This window comes from Tympanuchus pallidicinctus, unplaced genomic scaffold (genome assembly GCF_026119805.1).
Source record: "Tympanuchus pallidicinctus isolate F22 unplaced genomic scaffold, pur_lepc_1.0 scaffold3, whole genome shotgun sequence".
Taxonomy (NCBI): Eukaryota; Metazoa; Chordata; class Aves; order Galliformes; family Phasianidae; genus Tympanuchus; species Tympanuchus pallidicinctus.
This window is the reverse complement of record NW_026294747.1, coordinates 104,216,979-104,240,222: the sequence shown is the minus strand read 5'-3', so window position 1 is coordinate 104,240,222 and position 23,244 is coordinate 104,216,979. Positions and strand designations below refer to the sequence as shown.

General features: G+C 38.7%; 1 protein-coding gene across 8 annotated transcripts in view; it reads right to left on the bottom strand.

The window, feature by feature from the left end:
* ELMO1 (engulfment and cell motility 1) overlaps nucleotides 1-23,244 on the bottom strand; it is a 290,733-nt gene that overhangs the window by 180,356 nt on the left and 87,133 nt on the right. For 7 of the 8 annotated variants that reach the window (XM_052695784.1, XM_052695782.1, XM_052695789.1 and 4 more), the window contains 7 exons: nucleotides 19,688-19,723; nucleotides 12,792-12,891; nucleotides 7,546-7,697; nucleotides 6,612-6,690; nucleotides 3,673-3,723; nucleotides 1,866-1,988; nucleotides 475-606 (listed from right to left, as the gene is read on the bottom strand). In XM_052695784.1, coding sequence (XP_052551744.1) covers nucleotides 475-606; nucleotides 1,866-1,988; nucleotides 3,673-3,723; nucleotides 6,612-6,690; nucleotides 7,546-7,697; nucleotides 12,792-12,891; nucleotides 19,688-19,723 — 673 coding nt within the window. Of the gene's footprint in view, nucleotides 1-474; nucleotides 607-1,865; nucleotides 1,989-3,672; nucleotides 3,724-6,611; nucleotides 6,691-7,545; nucleotides 7,698-12,791; nucleotides 12,892-19,635; nucleotides 19,724-23,244 lie in introns of those variants that run through there. The other variant, XM_052695790.1, reaches the window with a different exon arrangement.

The window sequence follows — 23,244 nt, the reverse complement described above, 5'->3', positions numbered from 1 at the left end:
ATCTAAGGAGAAAGAAAATCACATACTAACCATAACCCTACCCTCAGATGAAACGAGTTCAAGCAAACAAAATACAAGGTCCTACAAGTAAATACCATAAAAGAGAGCTACCTTTGATTTACTGTGCTCATCACTACACTCTGTTAGTAAGAGCACAATAACAGGTCTGCCACAGATCCATTAGACAATGCTTGTTCAAAGATTCCATTAAGTTAAATTATGGTACGATGTACAAAATTGTGCTTCAAACTCAGATGGTTATTTCTTCCATTTAACTCTAGTGTCTGCTAAGCAATCATTTGGGGTTAGAAAGATTTGCAAAAAGACAAAGAAATTATGCTATTCTCCTGTTGGCAACAGCCAGAAGATCAAGCAAGAGATTTGACTGATTAGAGAATGTACTGCAACAGATGCATTCAGCCATTTTCATTCAGCCATTTCCAGTGTGTGATCACTCAGGGTTAAAATACTCACAATAAATCCAAGTTTTTTATAGTCTCGAGTATACATAGATTTGCGCTTCTCAATACTGCCACTACTGTTGTTAGGTTCCAATTCTGCATCAAATGCAATTCTTCGTAGTTCAAATATGATATCCCGTTGAGCCTGAGTCAAAACAAATGTTAAAAACAATTGTTAAAAATAACTCTCATTTTAATAATCAGTTCCACAAAGACTGTTTCAACCTTAATCTGAATTTTTTACTTGTTTCTCAAAGACTGTCAACAGGAATCACTTTGTGGTTCTTATTTTCTGAAGGTCTCACTTCTGTAGGGTTCACATGCAGAGATGCTTAAATGTTGATTTCTGGAAGTTGGACTCATGTTAACAAGGTCACTAACTATGCATTTCATTTTAACCACAGCCACGAAACTACAGAAGCCAAGAGATCACCACCATTTCAAATTAAGCTGATACTTGGCCTTTACTTACTTTGCTGACTTACACTGAAACAGCTTAACACTCTGTGACCTTTTTGGTGACTGTCCATTTCTGTTGGCAAGGAAATGGGCAAGAAAGGACTTGCTGCAGTTACATGTAACTGGAAATGCTTCTAGACTTAGCATTATTTGTATTGATGGTAGTTATCTCAATCCCTCTACTGAGATACGCACTACGTAACTACATTCACATTCTTCTAAGAGTCAAACTTTCCTGTCTCAAACTAAAGAAACAGGAAGAGCAAAATAACACTTATTTATGTTTATGATCATCTTTCCCTCTCATCTCCTTTTCTTCATATCATCAGTAAGTCTTGACACAATTCCCTCTTAAAAATGCAATCAGCTTCCCCTTTGTACATGGCCTTAAAAAGGAAAAATTAACAAAACTCATCTTCTCTGTTTCTCACTGATTCTGTACCAACATTTAAACCTCTTTGGGAAGTCACAATGAATAGCATTAAGGCTGGTGTGTGGACACGATGAACAATAAGGTGAACAACTACTGCACAGGTTCACAGCAACAAAATGAGTTTGCTTGTAACACCAATTGAGTTTAGTTGTAGAATGTTAAATATCCATTTTTGCCCTGCTGGAATACTTTCAAGGACTATGCATCTCCGTTGGTTCTGACAAGGATAAAAATTGAAAGTCTCACTTCAGACTTTTAAATCAGGATGAGAGCAAATTCAGTTCATGAAACAACATACTAAAGAGAAAGGCCTGACCATTTTGCTGTACTTTTGTACATGTAATACAATAGTCAGTTCATCTTTTGACATACAGAAAACACAACTGAACATCGTATCGTGAAAGAGGTCATGCAAGCATTTCTGGCAGTGTCTTTTCCTCCATAAAGAGATTTAGACACAGCAATGAATAGTTAACTTCTTCCTGTCCTGAAAGATCATATCAGATACTTACTTGATCCTGTGGATCCATTTTTGTCATCATTCTGTCTTCCAGAAGGTTAAATGTAAGTACTTGGAGAACGTAAAGTTGATGCGCCATTTCATTATTGATGGCCCTCTGTGCCCTGATAACATGCTATAAAAGAAAGATAGACTGCAGTGAATGCCACTGTATCAGAAAATCACATGAGTTGGACTCGGGTGTTTCTGTTTCAGTATGTGTTGATAGGTAATGGCCTATGCATATTCCAGAAAAAAAATTAAACCAAGACTAATGCTGCCAGTTTAGGTATTCAGATGAAATACAGGCTTCATAAGAAATGTTAAGGAATGGAACTTTAACAATGCATCGATGCTTCCTCCTTTTAGCCACTACACTGAGCCAGTGAGAAGTGGTGAAAACAAAACAAAACAAACAAGAAAAATAGTAGGGAGTCACTCTGTAGAAAAATTTACTCCCTACCAAGAGCGTTAGAGACTTGCATAAAAAGAGGGAGCATATTCAAAAACATTTATGAGAGTTGCTCCCTGAGCAGAAAAGCACTCAAGATGCCAACACAATGTGCAGATATAGTGATACAACAGTGAGTGCTACTGCTGCTGTCAGTGCTAACATCATATGGCAATGCCACCTCTACCAGACATCTGTGATCTACGTGAGGAAGATGGCTTAGAAATGCATTAGCATACAATAGCCTATACACACAACACAGAATTACCCCATTCACAAAGCAGTTACCAACTGGTGGATCATTTAAAAATCCCTGTTGTGTCTAAAACTAAACAGCTACAGGGGAAACAGGCCCAAGTTACTAAACACAGCAGGGAAGACATAAGGAAAGTCATGTAGGAGATTAGTACAACTGAAACTAGATTTCACTGAAGCCTCAGAGTAAAACAAAACTATCTGCCAAAAGCTACTAAAGTAGCATTTTATGACAGTAAATGAACACTTAAGAATATTATCCATATGCTTCTACCAATTTCTTATGATCACAAGCAATGCAAAAACATGCTTATGAAACAAATTCCCTGTTTTTTTGTGTATGACTTCGTTGCTGCTGTTTCTTTTGCACGTATCACTAAAATAATGACAGTGAGTGAGAAAGGGAAAAGGTTTGTTTATTTGTTGCTGTTTGGTTTTGCTTATTGCCCACTAATTCACAACAGATACTGAACTCTCTCTTTTTAAGAAGAACTTTACCTTACTCCCTTCAAGAACTAATCTACGCTCAGGTTGATGTCAAAATCCCTATGATTTCCCAAGATAGTTGAAGTAAGTCTTTTATTTACATTCATTAACTTCATTCTGGGCTGTATATCCTGCTTCCTTTGTACAAGTGGCAACAAATTGTGTGCAATTTGATATCAAGATACAGAGTCTCCTGTAGAACCAAAAAACACAGGGTTTTTTGGTGTGATTTTGCACAATGGAAAGCCCTGTGTGGCTTGCATAGTTTCCATCAGGTCTAAAATTTAAAACAAAGGATTTACTACAAATCCTTCAGACATTGCCTAGACTTCACACGTAAGTTCACACTCTCAGTGGGAAGAAGATCCCCCAGATACTATTATTTTTTTTATTCTGCATTGTATTGTCAGCAAGAAATAACAATTCATTGGGCTGGAAAAACACCATTTCAGATCATCAGTTTTGAACCCACTCAATAACAAGATCTTCATGTTATACATTAAAGGCTTCCAAATGTATCAAAAGCCAAAGAGCAATTAAAGTATATGAGGATAAAACCTATGCACATAAAAACAATCCAGCTTTTCTCTCTGCTAGTGAAAAGTAATGTTGAAAATGATATACTTACAGTTAGGATAATGGAGCGGAGCTGCTTTTGTGCCAAAATGTTTGCCATTTCCTGATTTAGAAAAAAAATAAATAGAAACAGGTATTTTAGTGCTATTCCTATAGCAACACACCAGTTGATAAGGTTCAAGTCTTAAGTTTCTGCAGTGTTTCTTGTAAGCAAAATGAAGCAGCTTATCAACTACAACAGTAAGAGTTATTTTGGTGCCACAAAGTCAAGATTACTTTGCTGTGAAAAAGGGGACAGAGTGAAAGGTATATCAAGCTGAAAACTTTGGTGATCCAGTAACAGCAACACAAGATCTCAGAGGAGACTTCTGTGGGTTCAACAGTGCTTTTTCACACACCTGTTCAAGCACAATTCCCCCCTCACAACTCCCATTCCTCAGCCACACAGCGTGAACACCTTTCAATCTGTCAGTCAGGCCTTTAAAATCAGACATCCAAAAACATGCATATTTATATTAATATTTTGGCTGTTTCAGAGTCACAAAGTCTAATTTTTAGATTGCAGCTCAATGCTGTTTTTTCACAGTAACTAATACTTCCCCCCTGTATGTTGCTAGCAGTGCTGGCATTGGTCCACTGTTTTGTCTCCAACTAGTTTTTCTTTCTAGAAGTAATGGCCAAGTCCCTATCAACCTGGATGTTTTGACTTTCTCTCTCAGACATCTGGCCCTGGCTGGCCATGCTGCAAACTACCCTAAAACGCATAGGAGAGACTATTTTATGCTAATAAAGAATGAAAGCCTGGTCTCCTGAATCATGCCTAACAGGCACGTATCCTGTTTTTAACATTTTCCACTTAAATAAAAATGTGCATGCAGGGATGTGAACACATTAGCATATGTATTTCATACATCAATGCATCTAACACTTAGAAATTACCACACGTGTATTTTTAAATTCCTATTTGAAAAATGTACAATTTAAGGATTTGGTTGATTCGGGTAACATACTGCACTCTGCTATTTAGGTACTGCTTGCTGCTGTGAATTAAACAGCTAACAACAAACCTTACCCTCGTGCTTCTAATCAATGACCTACAAGTGTATCACAGTCCTACATGACACAGCACAGCAAGTCAATGCTGACACTTGTTTAAGGACATTCCTGGAATGCACTATCATTCGGTCCAACTGGTATCACATCAAAACTTTGTTCACACAGGAATAATGTGCAAGAAAGAAGGAACCAAAACCAAGAGAATCTCAGCTTATAGTTTTTAAACTTTTTTTTTTTTTTCCTGGCAAAGCTGCTTTCAATTGCACAGAACAGCTGAAGAATGAATGATGCAGATGCATCAATTCTCTATGGAAATGCCCAACTGAACTGCAGGGGGAGTGCCAGGCACATGATATAAGTCATGTTACAGGGCACAGACTGGCTGTTAATGCGTAGCTGTACCCAGCAAAAAGATGGACAGGCAAATACTGAGATGTGTTTTTGAAAATTCACTTCACTTTTTGGAGACAATCAAGCTGTTACCTGATTTGTATATATGGAAGTTAAAACCTGCCACTAGAATATCATTTTTGCCCATTGAACCAAAAACTGCGACAACAAGAATTCACAAAACCTATTACTATAATAAAACCAGCCTTGTCTCCAAGACACCTTCAAGGCTATTAGCAGCTGATGAGCTGTCTTTTCTAAAAAAAGTACTGTAGTAACAGAGGAGAACAAAAATTATGTGACAAAATTTCCCACCTCATTTCCCATAGCAACGTGTCCCTCTGAAAATGCAGACAAGTGGGGGGAAAAAAAGCTCTTCAAACATTCACAGTATCATTTCACTGCACAACATCTCTTTTCTAATGCACAAAGTTCTCATTCCTCATTTTTAAGTAACCTACATTTTCTCTAGATGATTGAGTCGTTGACAATGGCAGAGGAAGCAAGGCAACAAGACAATCCTCATTAAAAAAGAAAAACTTTGAATCTCTTTGGCTTTTTGCATTACAGAAATGGGTGTGGAAGTGTTGAAAATAAAAAAAAAAAAGTAAAGAAAAGGCAGATGCCAGTGTGAATTTAAATCCTTTTGTTAACTGCAAGGCAGTCACTCACATCATGCCAGTCCCCCTAGCATGGAAGCAGAGAGGCTGTCTCCTTGCATCCAACAGATCTTGGGCAGGACTAGTCCAGAACTTGTTTGAGTTCTGGCAATCTGCAGACATTTCTCACATGCTCTTGTGCAGTAAGGTTTTGCGCCAGTGAAGATTTTATTCCACAGTTTCCATTTTCCATTTGTATTTTGTGTTAGTGTTTGTTTCAACATTCTCCAGCGTTGAAAAGTGCAAATAAGTCTAAGACAAATCCTCACGAGGATTTATCAGCAGCTCTCAATGACCTCGTTTTGGTCACCAAGAATTATCATCATGGTTCCTGGTGATGGAAATACTAAATAAATAAATGAGTAACTCTGTTTTGACACAAGCTAATTACTTGATAAACACTTGATGAAACTTCTCTATTTCATAACGCATCACATTCAATTGCTAGCATCAGCTAGCAATCCTGAAGTATTTCCTTTTGAAGCTTCTGATCTCTGGCCCTAAAGTTAACTTAGAATAGTGCGCTGACATTCATGAAATGCTGACGTGCCAAGACAGTCCCTTTATCAAAAGGAACACATTTCTTTAAGAAATCTGGAGGGGAAGATGACTTACCAAAAAAATAGCCTGGGTTTACAAGCTGTGCTGGCAAAGAGTTCAGTACAATAAATACTACAGCCAGCCACAGTCAATAAGGTTCATGTGAGGTTACAGGGAACTACAGAATTGCAGAAGAATTCTTAACCCTCCCTGATACTGGTACAAGATGGAGGTAACTCCACTGAAATGAATGCTATTACACCAGTGACAGTAGTGACTGGGACATCTGCATGTATGAACATAGTGTGTTTCCTACAATACATGGATATAAACCCCAACAACTGACCTGCCTCTTGTCATCCGGGGCTTTAAGGAAAAGTGCATTTATTACTGCAATGGTGTACGTCTGGATTTCTTGGTCTGTCCTGTTTGGGAGAAAATCATAAACGTGAGATATGACCACGAACACACAAGCTACAGAAACTCATTTTCCAGTTGCATTACTACCAGTAGAAGATCAGGGACTGTTTGCACTTCGAGTTACTCATATAAAAGCTAAGTAATTAGTCATTCGGGTTCTCTCTATTATTAGTAAGAGAAACATGATGCTCAGCATTCAAGAAAGGTGAAATGAGTAACAACCTCAAAGTGCCATTAATCAGGAGCTCAGACAATGAGCTCCAGCCAGATGCTCAGATGCCCCAGCTACAGTTAGGAAGAAGAAACTCTAAATGGCTCTGAAGAAAACCTTGTTGATATTAAAAAGCTTTCCAGGTGAGTAGAAAAAACGCCCCAGCCAGGAGGTATGCATTCCAGTTTAAAACGCATTACCCTCTGCTAAAGGAAGTGGTTTCCATCCAGTGAATAGCAGTGCATTATTGTTAAAGAAAAGACCTCTCTCTTTCTAAATGTACCTTCAACAGAAGTTGGCCAGGTTTTGTCTTACATGTTTCCCAGAGGCTGACAGGCAAAACCATACCATCTGTATGCTGATGGTGCTAAGCATTCAACCACAACCAATACTAGGTGCTCTCCTTTTCCTTCCCATTTCTAACCATACAGGCAGCTTCGCACCAAGAAAAAATTAATTAGTAATAGAAGTAATAATACTAGAAGTCTATGATCAAGCTACTCCAGAAAGCTGGCTATTTGCCATTCAGCCACAGATGTGGAACTTATGCAGGAGTCTTCATATCACTCCTTTTCTAAATGCTGTGCTCATTTGGAAGAACAAAAATTAAAAAAGAACAGCATATCAAGTGGCATTTGAATATACTCACCCCTGGAGATGTGGGATTAGCTGCCCAATTGTGATCTCCTGTGCCACCTTCTGGTACAGGTCATGGCTATTGAGCACCATTGATTCCAGGATGGCTAGTGACCGTTGTAAGATAGAGATGTCTGAGGCAAATTTGTTCACATAGCTTGCTATCTACAAATTAAGACATTTAGAAAATTTGAGTCCTCTCATAAAACCAGGAAAAGGGAAGAAACAAACTGTGGAGTTGTCTCAGAAAAGTGTTGAGAGTAAAAGCAATCTCGACTACATGCCAGGCATCTGTTAATACCTGACAGCAGTCAGCCAGGCGCTGCAGGAACCTTCAGAGGACACAGTAGCACCAGGTTTTTCAGCTGGCATGAATCACCTCAGATTTATGTCAATACTAATACCCGCAAAATATGTGCTTCTGTACTAAGTTATGCATAAGATAAATCAGCATTAAAGAACGATAGATGCTGTGTTTTTTTCTGAGGGTAACTTTGGAAAGGATAACAAAAATTCTGCTCATTTTTTCCAGTGTCTGTGCAGCCTCTAAACAAGCTCCTAGGCTCAGAGCAATGGCTGCAAAAGAAAAATTCACATTTAATGTTCTGTCAAAATGCATCTGCAGCAAAATAAGCTATATTTTTCTTTCTTCTCACCAACTATAGCTCTCTCCAGATTACAAATTAAAACTCACTTGATTACCATTTATTGGCACAATTGATTGTGTAACTCTAGTCTAGTCTTGCTGTTTGTGCATTCATTTCTGTCACTCTTACTGAAAGCTGCTATGAAGGAATGGCACACTGGTAGAAACCATGTGGCAGCATGTGTTCCTTTGCCTGCTCCACAGCCTTCTCCAAGAAAGACTCTCATCTTCTGCTGACAAAGGAACAGAGAACTGCTTGGATTTTCCTCAGATGTACCAATACCAGCAGAGACAAGCAAAAAAGTACCCAAGGAAGTACAGACAAACAGAAAAAAAAGTCCAGTGACCAGTTATTTATCCTTCATAGCCAAGTAATAGACTTGAGATGGGGTCACTACAGCCTATTAAACTCATTCTTTCCAGAAAACCTCAAGTCCATCCCCTTCTTAAGTAGTCACACTTCAGGACACCAATGTGGTTTTGATACTGGAAGCTCACTTAGACCCTTGTGTAATTTCCCTTTTGGAGAAAGAAAGGCATGCCAAATGCTTGGAAAAGCTGCCTAGGCAACTGTAAAATTCACAGTACTGACACATCACAACAATGCTTGTGCCCTCGTGACGTTCTGTGCAATGCTGAAGCAGCAAACTCCTGCCTTCTCCCCTTCCCACTTTTTAAAAATAACTATGGTTGGAGACTGTGAAGACAGAGTTGGATTTCTTTTTCTGCTGTTCTACAGCATTGGCGTTTATTGCTCTGCTACTTGCTTTGCACTGCCACAGCAAGAACATGCTGTGCAGAATGCAACTCCGTTCATGAAACAGAAATTGGATTTACAAAAAAATAAAAAACCAACCCATGCATGCATGGGGAATAGGTGGAGAGGAGACTGTTTCTGCTCTGGGCTTTCAATATGTGCTGTCTGCAAGTCCTCAGCACAATTATTATTTACATTAGTACATAATGCACAGTGTGCTGTTTAGGATGACAAGCTGCATCTCAGCTCGTACTACCTTAGCTCTGCTAATGCTGATCTAGTTGTTTTCTGATGCACCGTGTCAGGGCTGCCAGATGTCCACAAGTCCCACAGCACGTACACTGGGCATGCACAGATCAGCTCTGCACTGCCCACACAAGTGAAATGCACTCTGGATGTCTCAGTCACCAGGCACACATGGATCAACCGTGTAGCGGGAATACAACGTACCCAGAATGTGTTCCGAGTTGTCAGACTACTGTCACCCTCTTCAGAAGCCCTGACATGAATCACTCTTTGTGCAGCACCTCTTTGCCTCAGCAGTTCAAGTGCTGGTGTGAAAGCTTCACTGCAATATAACATATTCCCACCAGGGGCCTGCTGCACTGATCTAATTACAGATAGCTGAAACCTCAGCCTAGGAAAGGCTGCTTCAGACACATGTATTTTTCTGATCCTGGGCCACAAAGTCTTTTTACAACAAACATAAGCTCAAGGTACTACAGAAGCTGACCTGTGTGTTCAGAGAGCTGTGACATCTCACACAGAACATACATGCAAAGCATCTGCTGGGTAATTTCCATGCTAAGCTATGTACACTCAAAACCACCTTGCTGATGTATGGCATATGTCTAGAAAAGATGTCCAGGCAAGTCTGCCATGATAAATGAGGCATGCAATTTTCAGAGGGCACAAAATAAGAATTTATATTCCCATATTTGAAGTTCTGGGTGTGGAAAAAAAGGAATCAGAGTTCAAATTCGTATCAATTGCTGTTCTCTGGAGAGCTCTGCTTACTGAGCACCATGTGCCAGGAGGGCTCTCAACATCCAAATATAATCCTGCACTCGTTTGTCAAAACTTCTGATGATAAATAATGATGCATGCTCACAAGAATAGAGCCTTTTCTCCAGGAACAAGCAACGTAACTGTAAAACACTTTCACATGAAAACCTGGCACACAGATGTGTGTCACTAAGGATAAAATCGTAACCTTGCTATCTGCACAGTCTTATGTAGCCCCACATAACAGAAGTGACGGTGCAGTTTCAAGGGAAATTAAGCATTAGAATGTCCTTACGTATTCAAGCTCAGTGCTCTTCTGAAACAGGACCTAAACACATGGAGTAAGAGCAGGCAGGAATGCTAGAGAGAGCTAAACTACATATTTCGAGCCCTCTTCCTGTTTCAGCATCACCTGAAGTGAGAGGAGAATTTAAAAGTTAAGGACAAAAGCACAAATGAACAAACCAAACAGACAAAAAAAGAAGCGAACAACAAACGCCACATCCACCATGGCAAAAATAACTGAAGGAAACAGATTTGATTTTCAGAGATGCCTGGACCACTTTGATGTCTGTAAATAAAAATAACAGGAAAATCCAAGGCAGTTTTGTTTCTGTAAACTCCTAACACATAGTGAAGTTTTCAAGCACAAATCTCATTTTCAGGTAAGGAACCACAGTTGCACTTCACTACAGAAGGAACAACTGGCTGCTGTGAGACACAGAGATACTTTTCCCACTGCCACTCACTTTTCCTGCACAGCACATTTTGGAAGGCAGAGTAAGCAATTCATCAAGGTTGAGACTGCCTCACACAGTTACAAAACAGCACTTGCACAAGTAATTCTAAGAGATTCTTAAGAACACCTCAACAAACACTACAAGCCTTTATTTTCTTTATCCTCTTGTAGAAATTAAAGAGAAGAGTTCCAAATTTTTGTATTTTATTTTGATATCAAATTATTATGACATATTTTAAGAACTTGGCAACCAAATCCTTTAGGGTACTGTGGAGTTCCAGTCTAAACGAGCTTATTGTCATGAGGAAGAAAAGAGCCTTGAGAGATACTGTTGTAAGAAAGTTTCTCAAATTATATTTTCCCTGAAGATAAGGAACAAAGCCCTACTTGAAAGTGTCAATTCTTATTTGCAGTAGTTACAATAGAAGTCTTAACATACCCACAGGATGGGAGAAGGACTTCTTTCAACATCATCTAGTTACTTATTTGAAGCATTCAGAGGTTCCCTAGAGATCTCCTCCAGCTTCTACATTTCTAGTTAGGAAATTATTTATTCAAGATATTAAAAAAAAAAAAAAAGTTATTCAACTTAATGCATTCCCATTCCAGTTTGGCTTCCATGTGACAAGAAAGACAGCTTCAAAGGGCAGAAGCACTTGAAGCAGGGTTGCAGAGATTCAGCTAGCAGAAAATTAACTCTTATCCATCCTGCCATCCACTTGAGCTAGCCCATCAGCAACCTCAATGGCCTATTTGAGTTTGTAGGCTCCCCCAGCAAATAACACATTCTAGGCTGGACTTTCAGTCTCACAAAGCCAGTTAAAACACAGGTGTACTACCTTCTTTGCCATGTTAAGATCATCATCATTAATCTACCTAGCCTACAAGATTAACGAAGTCCAAAACATAATATTAATCTCTCTCATAAATAACACCTAGCATTTTAATGACCAAAATTGAACTTAAAAATCTAGTTCTCTTTTCATAGAATCATAGAATTGCTCACATTGGAAAAGACCTTCAAGATCAAGTCCATCCCCAACGAACCATACTACCCTAACTCTAACAACCCACCACTAAATCACGTTCCTGAGCACCACATCCAAATGGTTTTTAAACACATAATTCATAACTGTGTATTTCTTTCACTTCTGACAACAAATGTAAATTTAGGCTTCCTTTAGGTGGAAGTAATTTTCCAATCAAATTTAAACATAGAGTCTGACACATTTTGTTAAAAAGGAAAGATAACTTTCCCTCAGGTGACATCATTACAGTGAATTGACTCTGACATCATTTGGACTCATACAAATGCACTTCAATGTAAGATACATTCCAACTTCAACCTGCTTTGAAAAAAAAAAACAACTTGGAAAGAGTTTTTGGTTTTGTTGTAATCAGAAGAGCCAATTTATTTGCTTCCAATCTGCCAATATTTAGGATGAGAATAAGTAAAAACAGATCAGTCATAACAAAATCTTTCTTTCTAAAGTCCGTTACATTTCTGCATTTAAAGAGTACTTTGCTGTTTCTGCTGCTCTTGTGCATGTACCACGTGCAAGAAAAGAAGAAAAATGTTGCAGATCATGGAAAAAATCTTTTTCAAAACCTTAGACCTTAGTAGCAGGATTCAGGGAGCTGGAGTTCAGCTTGATCAACTCAGGAGATTTCAGTTTACAAATTGAAATTATTACTAACTCATTTCTCTTCCTTCCCTATCCTCAAAGGAAACATTTCAGTGCTGTTTTTATTTCAAGATACATATTCTGACTCACTTTAATTTACATTAAATCTAAATACTATTTTCTGCTTTAGCTGCCTGGTATCTGCACAAGGAGGTCACACTCAAACTGAGCAAGCAGCAGCCCATGTAATAAGCCTAACACAGCGTTCATCCAATTTCACTTGCACTGAACTCATTAGAAGTTTGGGCTAGATCCTGCAGTTCCAAATATTTGTACATTTAAATAAGATGTTAATCTCATTTTCATATACCTTTTTGCCCAAGCAATCACCTAAACAATGCACCTGAAGGAGAGAAAGCACAACTCACCTCAAAAATAGTGTAGAAGCAAATTTGTACAAAACACATAGCATTGATTACAAATTTACCTTTTTAATGAATGCCACAGAGAATGTATCCCACGATACAATCCCATGATCCATCAGCTCAACAAATGCAGTCAGTGTAAAGGACAACATATCTCCAAAGCTGCAAGAGATAGGAGTCGTGACTACAGTTACCAGTTAGGCAGCATGGCAATGACCGAGGGAATAAAGTAGCAGGAAGCTTTCAAAAAGGCAAGAAAACGAAGCCAAACACGGATTAAGAGGCAGCAAAAGAGCAAGAGAGGCCATGCAACAAATAGTCTCCAAAGCAATTTTGCATGGACATCAAGAATAATCACCTGAAAGAAAGCAATTGAGTGAGAGAAGAGCTAGGTCCTAGGAAAACACCACATGCAGTGCTCAAGGAAATCAGATAGCCCAACTGAACTTCTTTTATCTAATTCAAAATTTTACAGCTAACAGGAGAGAATGTTTGTTTTTTTCCAGTTGTTCATTCAGGAACACAGCTCACATTGCTTAGAATTTGTGAGCCACTACACTGCATAGTTACCTGTGAATTTGAGATTCAGTGCATCTTTGTATTAACTATTTCCACACAGGTTTAAACTCATCACAAAGAACATGCTCAAAATTGACTAGCTGCACACTAATTTCCCTTGTTAAAATCGAGTTTTATAGATCACCTTCATTTCTATATATACTCACGGCACCCAACGGTCAGCAGCCACAAAGATTTCAATGAAACCATTTGATGAGCTAATTAGTCAATAGAAAAAGCAGTGCACAGGGCTCTAAAGGCAGCAGTGTGTTACCTTTAAGGGCACGCCAAAATGCCTGCAAGGTGCTCTGTCACTAAGACATTTACAAGCTTAAGCATGCAATCAAGCTAAATAACATGAATAGCCCCACTGACTTTAACGCAGCAGCTCACCTAATAAAAAGGCAAAATTAAAACCTGTAAGATTGGAACTACAATGCTCAGTATGTTGGAAAACTGAGTCTGTAGTCGAATAGTTGTAGTTAAGGAAGGCAATTAGTAATCCTTGTGTGATTTGATCCCCTACTGTCCTGTACCATCCCAACCCAAATTAGTGAACATTCACTCAGAGGGAAGGCATTCACTGCAGGACAAAGGAATAAAGCAGGAAAGCAATTTAAATGTGGCAATTCCAATAGCCATTCTTTACAGATTTGATATAATCTGCATTAAGGCTTCTTGACACCAAAAGAAAAACCTTTAGTGACCCTTTCCCTTAGGATAGTTCATCAAAACTCTGCAAAACCCTTCACTGAAATGAAACTTGCCATTCTTGACATTTTGGGTTAGGAGGGAACTATCACACACCTTCCCTTCCAAAGTAAGGGCATCTACCACGTCTGATTCTTTATGACCAAATGAAAAAGTCATATCAAAGAGTAAACAAGAAAAACAGTGTCTTTTTAAAAAAAATAAACCACTGTAATTCTACAAGGAATACTTTGTTCAGTCATACTTGACTGTTTGTCTTTTAATTCTACAAATCTTTCAAGAATTAAATTAGGCTTAAAATGTCATCATTAGCATTCCAAATAACCAAGGATTTCATAAAAAGAAAACAATACTGCTCTGTAGGAAATATAATCAGCTCCAGTCCTCTCATTCTCCCCAGCCCATTCTTTTTGCATATAATGGTTATTTATGAATGTCTAAGTAAAAATGCATCCTTTGGAAAGAGCTTCTTTTTAAAAGCTTGCATGGATATTCATGCCAGAATACTTCCATGATTATATGGAATGTCAGAATTTTATAAGGCCAGACTAAATTATGTACAAATTAAATGAAAAAAAAAAAAAATCGATTAGGAAAAGTGTTGTATAAGATTAAAAGGAGATACATTATTTGCTTAGTTTAATACTGGGAGATTTATCTTCATTTAACTTGGATTTTCTTATAAATCGTTTACAAATTTTGTCAACTAACCTGTGTTTAGTACATCAATATTCTTCTATAAACTAACTGTAAATGAAAGGAAACTCCTATTAGCAACAGGTATAGAGTAGAGGGATTGTTTGGTATTAAACCTACACACATATATGTATTTTTTTCTCCAGGACAGCAGCGACTGGAATTCAGTTTAGTTAAATTCCTTTACATTCAGCAGACTCACTTATTCTTCTCACCAATACTCTTCATTAATCCTGTCAATTATTTATCTCCCTGCACATCTCTGAATGTGAAACGAGGTTAATAGAGCTGAAAATGCTAATATAGAAGCCCGGTTTTAGCAGATGTACCACTGGCACAATTGTCTGGGATCCAGACAGTGAAAGTACTTTCCAACTTAAAACAAGGCAGGCTGCCCCAGTGGGTGTCACTATGACATTTTTCAAATTATTAAGAGCAAAGAGGTGCAACACTGGGACTAATCAAGCACATATTATGCACCACCACATACACATAGCATGAATTTTTAAAATATCTATCTATCCACAGGCACAGGCACACACGTGTACACTAAAGAGCATTGCAAAAGTTAAAAGCCAGGCTTAAAGGATAAGCATTAGGTGTAGCACAGCAAGACATGAAAATAATCTCCAGGGTAACTAGCAAGATAAAATAGGAGGGAGTGGTGTTGATTCACTGTTACGTATTTAAACACAAGTAGATAGGTAGAAACAGACTTCCAATTCAATACACACGTGCAGACACATTCATACTATTGAGTGGCAGACTGAATAGATGCAGGAAATTTCAGGGGAATCAAAGCTTGTTCATAAAATGTAGTGATCTCAGAAAATAAGCGGCACTGTTTAACTCAGAATCTGAGAGAGCAATTATTGTAGTCATACAAAAAGTCCGAAAAATGTTGGGGCTTGCTTCACAAAATCTTTCAGCAGAGCACACAGCACAAGACACAACTATTCTGTAAATATCAACCTCCTGCTGTTCTTGCAAGATGACCTAATGGTTTGACAGTAATTCCTGATGAAGGTGCTTTTAAATGCATGTCATTGTAGCAAGAGGGAAGAGCAATCAGAAAGACACACTGTATAATTGCAATTTCATCTCTCACTAACACTGACATTTTAATGATCTGTGTCATTAAACTGCTTGCACAATCCCTCTCCAGGGCTCTGGCTTGTGTACTTCTGCTGGGACAGCTGATGATGCCTCCCATTTTCTGCTAAGTGGCCCCAGTCACTGCAGATATGGGCGAGTTGGTGACGAGACACCTCCTCAATTAGCAGCTCACAGCCAAAGTCTCAGAAGAAGCAAACACCTGTGTTCTGTAAGGCCATCGACCAACCCAGTGTGAGCCATTCTAGCATGGATGCCTACCACTCTGATCCAAGGCCTGAGCACCTCAAGCCCTGGGACAAATTTGCAGCTGTGTTTCCAATTATTTTACCTGTGTGTCTTAGGCAAAGATCAGGGCAGCACCTGCTGATTTATGTTCCTAAGAATCTTCTGCATTCTTACTTTCTGAAACTGAGGAATTCCATATATTTTTAATTTTTCTTTCCTAAAAAGAAAAGGAATGTGCATGTGACCCTGACCACCATGTCTATCACTTGCCTTCATCACTATCAAGTGCACAAGGAAAACTGTATTTTTAATCAGGTGTGCTATGCAGTTTATAGATATATATATAGAGATAGATAGATATATGAATACACAGAGATATATTTATATAGAGAGAACTATGTCTGATATCCTGAAAGATGCCTACAGCAATTTTAATTTCTTTTCAAATTAAATTAACGGGACGTGAGCAGCAAAATCCCTTAGATGTTTTTGAACAGCATCTACCATCCCATTTTTGGGTCAAATCTAATTGTGCAGAGGAAAGGCAGCAAAGAGAAACACTAACCGGGCAGGAGGCAAGAAGGGGACTGGAGCCTATGCCAGCTGCAGGGGTTAAGGAAGTGGTTAACTTCCAATCCCTTGTCATTTAGCAACTGTGCTCATAGCCCAACAATGGGCAGCTGAAAGGGCCTTACTGCAAGGATGGCCAACATCAGAGTATAAACAGCCCTGCAAATGAGACTCTTCAAGTATAAAAGGCCATAAATAAATTTGAGGAGGGAATCTGGATCTACCTAAATCAGAAGAGGACAAGGGCTCTGGAAAAGACATGGGGGCAAGAACCTCAGCCTAAATGAAGCTCAGTGATGCAGCAGGATACTCTGCAAGCACAGTGTGAACCTCTTTCATTGCTATGACTCTTCTTCATTGCTTCTACACTTCCTTGCTTCTTAAATAACCTTTCCAAAGGTAAAGCTAAGCCTCCACATCAGACTAGGGTCAATTCACACTTACTTACTCTATATGTCATAAATCGACTGAACAACCTGCAGGTAGCTGCTCCTGTTTTTGTAGGTGATGACAGAAAATGCACTTAACTGCTATGCTGCAATTGACACAGATTATTTTTTTGCAATGCACCAAACACTATTCAAGTATTTTTGTTGGTACAGTTTCACCACATCCATTACAAAGGATCAACCCTGCTGATTTTAAACTAACTGCACTCCCAAAAAACCTGGTATTTGTATCCCTGGTATTACAGCCTCTCTAAGTTGTGAATTAACTCCAATTACAAAAACAGACTTTGAATTTTAAACAGAACTTAACTATTCTTGAATAAATTTGGGTGTAAATACTCTTATTATGAGATATGACTTAATCCACTTTTAGGTACATTAAGCAATTGTCAGCATGGAAAGGTAGCCCAGAGGAGCTATTACACGTTGGCTCTTCAGGCAGATGATTAGAGTTACCTTTTCTCTTCTTTCCCATCTTTTAAGCTCATGTTTTTGCTCATTTCATGGTAATTTCCATAAAAAGATACACTATTCTTAAAAGGCTAAGAATAAGGATCTATGCAGAAGCATCGCTCTCCAGACAGCATGGTTTGACTACAATTAAGTAGTCAATTGATATGGCTGTTCCACAGGGAATTTTCTTTTAAACCGAGCATTAGCCAGCACGAGATAAAGGAAATCCTGAAACATAATGGGAATCTGTAAGACTAAAAGGACAGAGAAAAGAAACTCACATTTTAGAACATGAATTTCCTTCAGTGGATAAAAGGTATTAAACGTGTCCTCTCTACAGAGGTGAGGTTTTAATTAAGTCATCTTCTCCAGGTCAGCATGTGCAAGCTGCCAGAGATAACGTGAAATACTTGGGCCTTATGAAACATCCCGTCCTGTAAATCAAAAGTAACTTTTTCTTTCAATTAGCATTTGGCTTCTTTAGAGTAACTAATAATGAAGACAGCAGCAAGAGGCTGCAAAGTTTTTATGTTTTGTTTGTTGTATTACATGCTGAAATCATTTTTATATATTTTTTTTTCATCAATCTTTCTCCCAGTAATTCATGGTGAAAAGAATTTAGGATGCTTCACAACAATCATACAGCACTTTACCTTCAAAGGTTATGAATAAACCAAGTTCCAGAGATACCGATTTCATGGCCTGCCCAGTGGGGCTGGTATCTTAGTACAAGGCACAAAACTGTGATTTTAATTGTATCGTTTCATTTACTACTCAAGGAAATCAGAATGTTAAATTGTGTGCCCTGATATAAATTGAACCTCATCCATTTGGCATTCAAGGTTAAATAAACTTTTGTCACACGCGAATTCATTTCTACCACGTTCACTGACGTGCTGAACTACAATGATCAGTAAGTACCCTCCAGAGGAGGGTAAGGCCTTGCTCCCATGGGTAAACATGACTAAATTGTGCCACAAAACCCACAGCTTAATTCAGGTCATCACATAATCGAGTTCTTAGACCAGGGCTCAAAGCAACTGTAAGTCAGCACTTCAGAACTTTCCTGAGGCTGTTCAGAGGACAATCATATTATTGAGTGTAAAAAATTTTATAAGACAATAGAATTTGGGAACAGAATGGTGCTGATGGAGTATAACTGCTGCTCACACACAAAAAAACCACCCTACTTTCACATCAACGAGGGAAAAAAACCAGCATCAAAATGCACAGGAGGCATCCCAGCAGGAGCGATGCCGCCAAGAATTTTGAAAGCCTCATGGCATTTTAATTATTTTTCTCAGAATCTCAACTTTTATATTAAAAAATGTTATTCCATATCAGGTTGAAGAAGAGAATGCAGAGGAAGGATTTAAGGTTTTTGCCAAATTTATGGCTACTGTGTAATTTATTAGGCAATGATTTACTCATTAACGTTTCAGCAGCTTTGTGAAAGCACGATTCAGCATGGATTTGGATGGGAAGCTGCATGATAAGCCACATCAGAGTGACAGATGCACACTTAATTGATTAATTACTCTTTTGCTTGCTTGGGTTTCAGCTATACTTGATGTGATGAACTTGCAAGCCAATCAGTGCACTAAAGAACATCCCTCAGGATCCCAATTTATTAAAGCCTATGAAGTGTGTGCTTAACTTGAAGCATATAGAAGAATTCAAACAAACATGCCCTAGAAGTTCCTAATAAGAAACCCTTCAGAATATTGCAGTTTCTCTTTATGCAGTTACCTGTAATAAATAAAACTAACTGGGACCAGAAAATAACTGGAATCCAAAATGGCACAGTGACCCTTATCTCACTAATATAAACAGTTAGAATTGTCTAATATTGATCACGTAAGTCAGACAAATTTAAAAGGGGAACATGGAGAAGGCAGGGAAACGATTGCTCGAATAATAAAATAATAATAAAAAAAAAGCCCCTTAGTTAGGAAATTGGGTAGGTCCTTGCAGAAGTTACAGAATTAAAGCACCCATTCCATAAGCAAAGCAAAAAAGGCCGCATCAGATAAGTATCAAAGAAGAGAAAACAGAGGTTGAAGATTGGCTGAATGAATAAGCACAGATGTATTTACATACAAAGATTAGCGCAAGGGCCTGAACTCACTCATGCAAAAGAAGAGGAAGTGTGCAAGGTGATGATCTAATCAGGTTCTTACCAGGGCTTCATTATCTTCTGCAATTTCTGATATCGTCTGTAAAATTAAAACTTGCACGTGAGGAGATGCACTTTAAAACACCCACATACTATTTATCTATGCATATGTACACACACACACTTAATTCATAAAATTCAAAAGATACAGTAGAAGGCAATAAATTACAATTTGCTGTGAACAAAAATGGATCTGGTACCTGCTAAAGGAAGCTACATTCAAAATTAATTTTAAATATTTGTTCAGAACGTTCCTGCTAATAAAAAAGCAAAAGAAAACAATAAAACATTAAACATTTCTCTAAAATGGCTTTTAAATTATTAAGTTGCATTCATACAGCAGTTCAAAACCACCTGCACTACCTCCACAACACTTGGCTTGTGTAGTAGTCTTATTCCCACAGTGTGTGTCAACTCACTCTTTTTCATTCACAAATTGATGGGCATAGAATCATAGAATGGCCTGAGTTGAAAAGGACACATGGAGACCTGAGGTACTGGATCAACCCACTTGGAAAAGGCAACGATCCATACAAAAATATGATTTATTGTTTCAGATATGAGGATGTTCACTTGCGCTGCCAGCCCTCAGCATGGTGTGGTCACTTTCCTAGGAGCTTCAAAACAATTTGTTCCTAGTTGTAGCAAGGCTTCATGTACCTCAGTTAAAAGGCTTCTTTTATTTAGACATCTCCTGGTTTTTCTGATACAGTGTTATGCAAAATCAGTGAACAAGAAGTCAATATATTACTGCATTTGGGAAACCGGAGGCCATACAGGAAGGGAGAAAAAGTACATTTGATTCATAGAATCAGAATATCCAAAGTTGGAAGGGACTCACAAGGACCTCCATGTCCAACTCCTGGCTCCACACAGCACCATCCACAATTCCAACCCCTACGATGAAAGCGTTGTTATATTGGGGTGCCTAAAGCTGCACCGGAGAGTAGAGCAGGAAAATTCCTTCCTCGGTCAGCTCTAATCCACTAATAACAGTTTGCAAGTCAACCTCCTGCTATTAACTGCCTCCAGAACTGCTGATAATGCTACTAAACAAACTGAAGAGATAACCAATGGTAAAAATGGCATCCAACACAAGTAACTAACTTCTAAAACATCACTTAAACCAATTAAAATAAATCAGTCTCACACTTTGCCTATTTCTTTGTTTCCCAAATCTGTTTCACAGGTTTCTTTCATGCATTTAGATGCAGCTTCTGGGCAGACCAGTGTCCCACAGGAGATCAAGGAGATCCCTGCTTCTTCCCTGTCACCTTCTTCCCAGCTCTTCCCCTTCGTGTTTGCCATTCGGTCCACAATTGTTCAAAGACTTCAGTTATCTGCAACTGTTGATTCCATTTGCTTTCCCAGAACTTGAACAGATTATTTTCTTTCTGTACAGAACCTCCTCCTACCTTGTATTTTCCATTCTCTTTGAGCATAAGCAATGCTGTGCTTTCTATCTAGGCTGCACATACGTATGTAGCATCTTTTCAGGAAGAAGAGCCCTCAGGGAGGGCAGCTTTGTGGATGGAGAAAAGAAAAATACAGCATCACAGGTACAGCAGCTTGGAATCAGTTCATTGCTAGCTGTGAGCTCAAGTGGTTACCATGTATTCTGGCACTGAATGAGCTATTCTAGCTCAAATTAGAAAAATGACAGGATTTTGTTACTGGGTTTCATGGCTTTTTTTTTGTTTTCTCATGCCCCAGATATCTGTGTAGCCAGTACTAATGATGGTGAACAAGAAACATGAGAATCATGCATTTGTGAGAAGGGGAGTAAGTTCCCCCTCAATATGCTTTAGTAACATAAAAGCTCTAAGTATTACATGTAATAAGAGAGCCCAAATTGAGCAGAATGTCCTTCCTGTGCTTCTGCCAAGGGAGTGCTTCCTTGCTGCAGGAGACTGTGCTAAACCATAACAAGAACAACATCCCAAATGTGTTCTCTCAGCTCCCAAGTGTGCATGCATCTAAGCAACCTCATGCAGCACATGCCAACAAAATTTCATCGCATCCTTCTAAGGTAAGTGGCAAGGAAATTCAAAACTGGCTCTGTGTCTTTGTGACATCAAAGAGAAAAAAGAGTGGTGTTTGTATACTGGTAGAACTTCAAAAGGCAGGCACAATTTTGCCAGAGATTGTTCACAACAGGCTATAATCAGGTGCATTTTCTCCATGACTAAATTCAGAGATTAAAGAATAAATATCTTAATTCTAGAACAAAAACATTTAGACATTGTCTTTCTTAGCATTTGCAGAATCCTTCCCCACCTGGAGTCAACTGGCAATTAGTTAACTTGAGGTGAGAAGATATACAATATGAAAGGAAAATACGGAGAAAATTTAATTATATAGGTCTCTTCTGATGAAGCAACATGAGGTACGTTTTGACTTGAGAGGAAAAATAATCATATTACAGTGAACAATTTCTATCAATCTCTGTTCCTTGTGCATGTGACAGGAGCAGCAATCAGAAACATTAAATGCTGTAGTAATATTGAACAGGATGGTTACAGATGCTGTTATTTCACCACAAAACTAGTGGAGGTCACGCTATTTTCATCCCATCATTAAACTAAAGGCCTACAATAGAAGAACTCTTATTATAAGGAGCTCTGCTCATGGTCACCCACAGACCACACTTGAAGCTAATGCTCAAGTGGCAATCAAGCCAACTCTTCCAGCAAGGCGATCTAGAAAGGAACAAGCACAGCCTACCACCTCCATGAGATTTCATCTTCCTGTACATACACAACTGCTACTCCTCCCAGCAGCACCCAGCCAGTTCTGCAAAATACTCCCTGGGTAACTTATCATAGGCATGGTCAATAATGCTGACAATCTTGGTGATCTAGAAAAAGACTGCAATGAACTTCATGCCTACATTTATCATTTTTCAGAAGCTGTGTCTTAATTGCACTTGCACAGATGTGAATAAAACCATAGTCAAACATAAACATTATGAGGGCAAATTAACTAGCATTTGTGAAGTGGTGAAAGCCATAAAAGCAGACAGCAATTTTAATATGGGGAGAAGTAACAAAACAAATGCCAACATAATGCACAATAAACATTAACGACAAATTACTGGATTAGACATTGTGCTATAGTAATACCTCCCTGTTTGGCCTCAGAGGAATTCTGTGATACATTTCTGGCTGAACCCCAAGGAACAGCAGCTCCCTTTGGACATCCCCAAGCCATACAGATCTTACTCACACTGCACTGCGGGTTACATTATGTCAAAAACGGCTTCCAGCTGAGACCAGCTTAGCAAGGGCCTGTCTGGATCAACATCTACCTGTTCACATGCAAAACAAAACAAAATAAAACAAACAAACAAAAAAACCCCAACACCTACAATGATGAAAGATATCCCAAATCTTACTGACAGCTGGGGTAACACATGCTGTACAATAAAGGCTGGTCTGCACTGGGAGAAACTGCTAAAAATTCTGTAGTCAGAACACACTCACTGGAGTTAGCTGCAACCAAGCATCTGAACCTGCACTGTTTGAATACATGCAGAGAGGCAGAACAATACCACTGAGGATA